At 37.5% G+C, this 8,369-nt stretch overlaps 1 protein-coding gene across 1 annotated transcript; it reads right to left on the minus strand.

The window, feature by feature from the left end:
* Positions 1 to 3,673: 3,673 nt before the first annotated feature.
* On the minus strand, positions 3,674 to 8,353 carry tmem167a (transmembrane protein 167A). Its single transcript, XM_059336590.1, has 4 exons — positions 8,236 to 8,353; positions 6,639 to 6,748; positions 4,721 to 4,755; positions 3,674 to 4,603 (listed from the first exon to the last, which is right to left on the minus strand). Exons 1-4 carry the CDS (start codon positions 8,236 to 8,238, stop codon positions 4,533 to 4,535), a joined length of 219 nt encoding a protein of 72 aa, XP_059192573.1. The 5' UTR covers positions 8,239 to 8,353; the 3' UTR covers positions 3,674 to 4,532.
* Positions 8,354 to 8,369: the final 16 nt, after the last annotated feature.

Below are 8,369 nucleotides of genomic sequence, written 5' to 3' on the forward strand. Positions count from 1 at the left end.
CTATTAGGCTATGAACAACCAGAATAATGTTTCCTGACAGCTTTCTACAACTGCAAACACAACTTAGAATTCAAAGATTTTCAAGGATTTCCAGCACCAGTAGGAACCCCGTGTCTATTATAAAGTCAATCAGACACATGTCCATCAGGCCTGCCGACCCAGACTTGCCCTACACGGAGGATATTGGTATCTTTCAGCTGGCAACATTATTCTTTTCGTTTGTTCCCTCAAAGGCTGAAAACAAAGGTTGCACTTTCCTAATGAGGAAGTGAGGACAGAACAAAGGCTTTACAGTATGAATGTGATGTCAAGCAGTTTTAATCTATCATACTGTGGCCTTTGTAATCCTCTATGTCTAAAGAGGCGTTTGGGGTTGTGACTGAAACCAAAAACAGCCACAAGAGAGGACTTGCCCTCCTCAGTATCAGTAAACTAAGACACCAAAAGCTTTTAAATAAATGAATAACCAGGAAGAAAAATATGGGGTCATTGGGAGGTTGATCACTGAGATACACCAGCAGTACTCGTTTTAGTAACTCTTTTTCTGTCTCATAATCATATTACTTTTGCAGATTTCTTCCTTCTGGTCATCTTTTATTCCTTCCAACAACAACAAAAAAACAAAACGTTAAGTGGTTAAAACAGGCTCCACTGATCATTTAAAGGGTCAAGGTCTGTTTGGGCACTTCTGGTCTGCTCAGCATGGCATCACAGAGACTTTATTAGCCTGATTGCCTTTGAAGTCTTCAAAACGACTGCAAGGAACTCTCCTGCCTGATCAAAGGAGGAAAGAGACAAGGAAATGAGAATAATGTGCTCTTTTGCTGCTGTACGGATGATAATGTATATGGCATATTACTTTAGGTATGAATTATCATGGACATCATTAGAGCTGCCTAAGGAACATTACAAATGTCCAATTAACTGCTGAGGGAAAGTTTGCAAAACAGTGACTGATTGGCATTTGATTTAGCCAAGATGTAATTGTCCTTATCGCTCATCTGCGAATTATTTCAATCATTACAGCAAGAAAAAGTATCAGCTGCAAATTAAAGTGAATGAGCTCAGTATTGTACCAATCAGTGAGGTCGACATGACTATCTGCATCAATCATGTGCTTTTTTACGGCGCAGCTGGCATTTGTCGTAATTATTCATGTAAATTAATGATGCATGAAACACCACACTGTATTAGATGAAGTGCTTTGGATTAATTGTCCAAATTTCATGTCGCCACATTTTTGGCTGCATCTCTAAATCTCTTCAAAATAAAATTTAAAAGGGTTTGTGGAGAATTGTCAATTGGGCCTCATTTAGGCAAAAACAGGGTGCATGCACTATGTGCTAAGATCTGGATTTTATCCTTTGCTGCCTGTCATTCCCTCTCACTCCCCTGACTTTCCTGTCTCTCCCCAAGCTGCCACTATCAAAATAAAGCACAAAATGGCAAAAAATAAACAAATAATCAAAATTCGGAAATAAAATCAGGTCATAAGGCCAAAGACAGAAAGTTTTTAAGAAACGCCACAACGTTTTCATATTTTTCTAATCAGTTAACTGTTTATATTGTCTGTAGGTGTTATTTTCCTAAATTGAGGTCTAAAAACTATTTTGAACCCTCCGTCCCACTGCCAGGAATAGAGTTCTTGTGCATGGAATATTTATTTACCTATTTGTTAACACAGATGCAGTAAAATGTGAATATATTAAATAAAAAAGTGTGCTTTGTTTTTAATTGTGAAATGTTCACAAATTAAGAGTATAACGAAGGAAGTCATATTTGACATCTACAGTGTACCAATTTAAAACGGGACCTATGAGAAAGAAAGGAAGACTTAAGGTAAGTAGGTAGTAATGGGACATTTAAAACAGAACTCAAACTGAAAGGAAAAAGGTCTATTTTCTTATGTTTTTAGCCATTTGGCGTCTACAGCAAAGCCAACTCAAACACAGAAATCAGGACATGCATTAAGTCACTTTAAAAACAGGCACAGTCCAAATGTTGTTTTAGGCGTCCACTTACTGAGTCACTGCCAGATATTTTCTGTGTCATCGTAAACTGTGCCCACAGTTTAAGGGGGATTAAGAATAGTCATTTTGATTTAGAAAAAAAAAGTTTTTCTTTGTCCTCAACCGACCTTTAAGCCAGACCCATAAATCTGCAGTTTCCAACCATCTGTTTACTTTATTAATATTTTGAAGAATTATTCTTTACCACTGCACTACAGAAGACTAATTTGTCAATTTGTTGTGTATGTTTGCTAATTTTGTGTGAATAACAACACTGATGATAACAGCCGCTATCATCAGCTGGAGAAAGTGACTGCGGGTCTTCTCTATCGGTTTCCTTTCATCATCACCCAAGACATTAGCTTGTTCATTGACCCAGTGATGTCCCCCCGGTCCAACAGTATCTCTGCTTCCCAAGATAGAAGCAGATCACAGAGAGTTTCCTGCTCCTCTGTGTCTCCTGTATCTGCGTCACTGCCTGATAATCCAGACTTTACCGGCAGCCTTCACTTGATGCTTTATCTCAACCTGGGAGTGCCAAAACGGATGCACACCAATATGGTGCCAATGTTTCCTAACAAGGCACTGTGTGGGAGGGTGTCGGGATCTGGACACTCATCAGTGATCAGGGTATCAAAGGTGAGTGTGTCAACAAGTCTACCCCTTTATTTAAATCGGAACCACACAGAGGAGACGGAATGTGTGTGGGGTTGTTTTTATCCAATACAACTTAGTGCTTACCTCGACGCTTTTTCTTTCAATTTCTCACGACAAACACATTCTGCAATTGTACTATTTCCTTAACTAGTACATGTCAGATTTGATGAATTAAAACATTTTGTGGCTGACGATATAAATCAAGTCAGACACAGTGTTCTGAAGTTGAAACTTGCCACAATTATTTCAGAGGAATCTTATAATTTAAGCTTGTCTCATGTGGTATTTAAAATAAAAACAATATCGGGAAATCTGCTTTCATGTTGCCACATTTGTCCACAATTACATAATGAAAAATTGAGTAAATTTGTCATCTAAATCCACAATTACACATTGTTTTAACTTCTGTCTCCTGACTTTCAACCAACACTTAAATTACATCTCATTGGTATGCATGTACCCCCTGCTTTCAATTCTAATGCATCTTCAACTAATACATACACAGAACTGAATACTAGACAGATATCTAGTCATGTCATGTCATGTGGTACAATCAGCTGACAGCTCTTTGCAGTGAACCTTGTTGGGATGAGTGTTGACTGCAAGGTTATAGAAGAGGTTATCGCAAACTCTTCACTGTCCATCTCACTCCATGAGAACTTCAGATAGGAGCTAATGCAGAAATAATGCAGAAATAATCAGTTGTGGAAGTAAACTGAGTACGCTGACTCAAGTACTGTACTACTGCAGTTTTGAGGTACGTGTACTTTAATTGAAACTTTTCTCTTCATGCACCTTTCTACTTCTTCTCAACAAGATTGGATATATTTTGACTACTCAAATTAACGTTTCACAGCTTTATAGTTACTTTAAAAAATAAAATAAAAATTGATTTGATTTATAAATTGAGAATTCTGCACAGAAAACATGGAGTATGATTAAAACCTTTTCATTTTTTCAGACAAAAACATTTCATGTTTTCAAACTTCTCAAATGAAAAGATTTGCTGATTTTTCTTTTTTTCTTTAATGTTCTAAGAAAAAATATATTTTTAAGTTTTAAGTCACACTACACCGTACAGTGTGGCATTATCACTATAAACAGGTTTCATCACAAAAAAAGACAAAAACCAGCCTTCTCAAACCAGACTTCCAAAAAGCTCCTTTAATAAATAGCGGCAAACTGACTGACTTTAAAAACATCAGAAGCTCTTTGAGGCAAATCTGTAGGACAATTAGCCACCTCAATAGCTATGCTATCATTCTGTTTGCTGTGTAATATGATCACCATTTCTAGATACAACAAACAGGGCGGAAGTTACAAAGAGTGCTGAGATTATTTAAAATCGCAGCTCGTTCTAACTCAGCTTACAAATATAAACCTCCAAGTGAATCGCATAATAGTTATGAACATTTATGAGGGTCCTTGTCGATGCAATTGTGAAAAACTGAAAAGGGGAAAAAAACCTGTTTGAAATGTTTGGACAAACAATGTATTCATTTGATCCCACCAATGATGCCAGAATGTGACTTTTTTTTCCTTTAACTGAATGGCAGATAACAGAAAGCATTGGCCCCCCACACACATACATCTAGAGTAAACATTCCACAAAAGCAAACACAGGGACAGACGTGGAAGTCCGTGAAGGGATCTTGACACACTCTGGGGCTATCAGCTCATCCCCGGGCCCCTACACAAGACCCATTTTCTCTCCCCGTGGCTGCGATGAGTGGTGACGGCTTTCCGTTTTTACATTATCTGAGTGACAACCACTGGATGTCCTGTTGTGCTTCTAGGATCATACTGTCCAGGCCTCGTTGTCTCTTCATTTCCCCAATGTTTCCATTCCTGGTGTTCTTTGGACTGCTACTGTAGAAACAATATACTGAAAGCCATGATGACACAGCAGCAGGCCACCCAGGGGCTCTTCCGCTCACCTGGACAAAAGAAATAATGTAAAGTTTAAGGCTACATTGTTTAGAAACATTTCACAAACATGATGAGAATAAAAAAAGATATTATGATAAAAAAATATGGAGCAATCAAGGGCTTACCTATTCTAGCACACTTCCAGAAAATTCCTAGAAGCCTAGGAGATAAAATGATTGGAAAAATTACAAGCAGGAACGGCTGCCTCAATTGATTTTATTGCTTTGTAAAAGATAATTGTCTGTTTAATACAATAAAACAGAAATGGCACTGTTGATATTAAAAGAGGATGGATTCTGTCTGCTTTGATATGCCAAGGTGGCATGGTTCCTACATCTTTTCCAAAGTGAAATTCAAGCACCTTTCAAGCATTTTCCAGCACTTTACAGCTGTGGTATCAGTTATCATATTGAATTGTGTAACAACCAGAAGTTTCTTTCATCACACCATTCTACAGAAGTTTGACAAATTAAAACATGTTTCAAAAATGTGTTGCCTGTTTGTAAGTAGACTTGGCATCCTTTATATTGTAAATTTCAAGCACTTTATTTAAAATCCAAGCACTTTTAATCCTTGAAAATACCACAATAAATTAAAGCGGTCAAGGATTTCCAGCATTTGTACAAACCCTGGTAGCTACAGTGACTGCTTGTCAGACTCCTGTCATAACTTTAGAAGAGGACTGTGATCACCTTTCCCAAACAAAAAAGAGAGGGACAGCAGGGAAGTCGTATTATCTCTTGTGACAGCTGAGGCAAATGTGGCATTCCAGGCCTCCACTTTTCTGATGCGTTTGTTGGCCTGTGTGAGGGTGTGTGTGTGTGTGTCTGCAAGTTATTTGAAGCCAACTTTCCTCAACTTTCAAACTGACCAGATGGTGTCAGCATCCCATTGTGAAATTCCTTTTTATTGACTTAAAAAAACACTGGTTTTAAAAGGTATATTTTCCACAATTATTTTATGTATTTTTTGTAATTTTTCTGTACAAAATATAATTTCTTCTCCTTAGATTCCTGGCCTATCCCAACAAAACAAGAATTATTTGCATGTGTGGCACCACATCAACACAAATAACAGCTCATGCCTTAGTCAACGAATCAATCAAGAGGGAAAAACTATTAAATCATCCCATCTGCCATTCTCAGTCTCATGTGTGTGTCTAAGAGGATGTCCCTCCCTGCTCCAATGGTGTGTGTGTGTGTGTGTGTGTGTGTGTGTGTGTGTGTGAGGAGTGTGTGTGTAAGTAAGAGTGTGAGAGTGTGTCTGGCTGTTCCTGGGCTGTGCCAGACTTATTCGAAGTGAATCATGGAGTTTGTACATCCAAGAATAATAATGATCCAGTGATGATGAACATTTAGGCCTTCTGCTACTTTACTCGCCTCAATGAGGAGCTTCTTATTAGCTGAAATAATAAGCAAGTGTCCTTATTGGCACCATAGTGGAGAGAATTACAGATTATAATACACTAGTGAGTAAAAGGGGGATGGATGATTTCAAACTGTAGGGCTTAAACACATACACTTCATTTTGATTCTACACTCCACGTACAATCAGCTTTATCACAGACAAGTTCTTGATGGTAAAAAAAAAGGTTTTCTATTCAGAAAGAAATTTGCTCTAATATAAGTTGAAATACAAATGTGAACTACTTGGAATCAGCTGTTTGAATTGGAAAAGTTGATAGTGAAAAGAAGAAGCAGAATGTATATAATTTAAATGAAACTCAAAACTTTTATGCATCTTATTACTGCCTAAGCATCTTCATGAATTGCTGTAACATTACACAGTAGTAGGCACTGACTTAAATGATAGTGACCATAAAATTATGATGTGATCTTTTTAAAAAATATTTTTCAGTGTCCTTATTGCACACTGAGGCTTAGTCTCAGATGGTGAGTATATTAACACTCTATAATTTGGTTATGCAGTTTGATATAACAGGGTGTCCTATTCCAAGGAAAGTGTTTGAGAGGTAAATTAATCACTGGGAAGACTTCAATGGCAGATTCATTGTTAAGTAGCTTATCTCTAATAGTATCATACCCGGTCTTGTTCTTGTCTAGCAGACTGGGAGCCATCGCTCGGACATAGGCACAGGTACAGATCAGGAGGAGAATCACTGTTAACAGTGACTGGAAGTTGAAAATGGCCGACTGCAAGATGAAAGAGAATGATATATTTAGTAGACATGATCAAGCAGCTGACAAGCAATAAGTCATACACATTAGAAACACTGACTTCACTTTGGTACATGTTCTGTAACTCTAATGTAACTCTACTTGACACAAGGAATGTTGTTGTACCAGCTGTTCATTCTGTGCTACAAAGGAGCGGGCTGGCTGTTAGATCCAGTTAGGCTCTCATGCCTGAAAAAGATTCACTGCTGGATTGGAGGACAAATAGCATGTTTTTTTTCCATAGAGTGTAAGCCAGTCAAATTGTTTCCCTGATTGAAATATAAATTAGTGGCCCTATTGTTAAACAGACCTGCAATGTAAGTTACGAAAATAAGTTAAACTCCACATCTATACTGAAGTGGGGATTAGTTGCCGGACAATACTGGACATCTAATGGACAAATTTAAGGGTGCTCACACATTTCATCAACTACTTGCATAGGCACTGCATACCAATGGGCATTGCATTGATTTTTATGTAACCCTTTCAGTAACTTTGGTTTCTATGGACAGAAATATGTGCATTGATCCAAAACGTCTCTGTTTGTGTAGTGCCATTCTGGGATGATCTTTGTGCACCTTTAACTTGAGTTTTAGGAAAATTTTACATTATGCATGAAAATCACAAAAATAGAAATAAAAAATATATAATACAATTTTTTAATAATTAGCAAGGACAACAGATATTTTTTTCTGGTCTTGTCCCCACAGCACTAATTACACCCCTGCCATATCAAAATTAGGAGTAAAATATAATTACTAACTGATTGTGAGAACGATTAATACATTACTGCCATTTTTTATTTTAAACGTATACATTTTGTATAATAATTGTGTAGGTTGTGATGCAAAGTTGCTCAAGATTACTGCCTGCAGCAATGTATATTATACTTTTAATAAATGTCAACGAATAATCAATAATCAAGTCATCAATTACTCAACTTAGCATAACCGTTTGTTTTAACTGTCCCCGTTATTGCAAGCTTATAAACAACATCCTCGTAATGCTAATTCACAAAGTGAAGCTGCAGAGTTACACACATACAAATGCATGCTCTATGTACTCTGTGCAGCTACGTGGCACACGCCTCAAAACATTGCGATGCTAGCATTCATCGCACTCATTCGTTTATTATACATTACATTAAGCCTTTGTGATCAAAAGACTCGCGTTGACACACCATCACAACTTGCACGACGATTTAAAAATAGATATTACGGATATTTCAGGACATAAACATAGATGTGATGAATAGATTGGCTAAACTTTTAGCCTCTTTTAGCTATCCCTTGCTAGCATGCTAGTTTAGCATTTACTATAAGTCCTGATTTACACCGATTGCTAGAAGTAGTTGTTGTCACAGTGCTTTTCCAACACAGATTAGATGTGGAATGTGTTATAGATCCTGGATAAAATGAGCTGTAAAATAACAGAAGTACTTGATCAATGAAATACAAGCTTACCATTTTTGTTGTGAATCAAAGCCACATCACACTTCCTGCTCTATGGAACGTGCGTGACGTAACCACAGACGTTTACGAACGTAATTACGCAGTGCGCCGCGAAACCGCGTTCCCTAATTGGCTGAGAGCAAAAC

Source organism: Centropristis striata, chromosome 7, assembly GCF_030273125.1.
Source record: "Centropristis striata isolate RG_2023a ecotype Rhode Island chromosome 7, C.striata_1.0, whole genome shotgun sequence".
In the NCBI taxonomy this organism is placed as follows: domain Eukaryota; kingdom Metazoa; phylum Chordata; class Actinopteri; order Perciformes; family Serranidae; genus Centropristis; species Centropristis striata.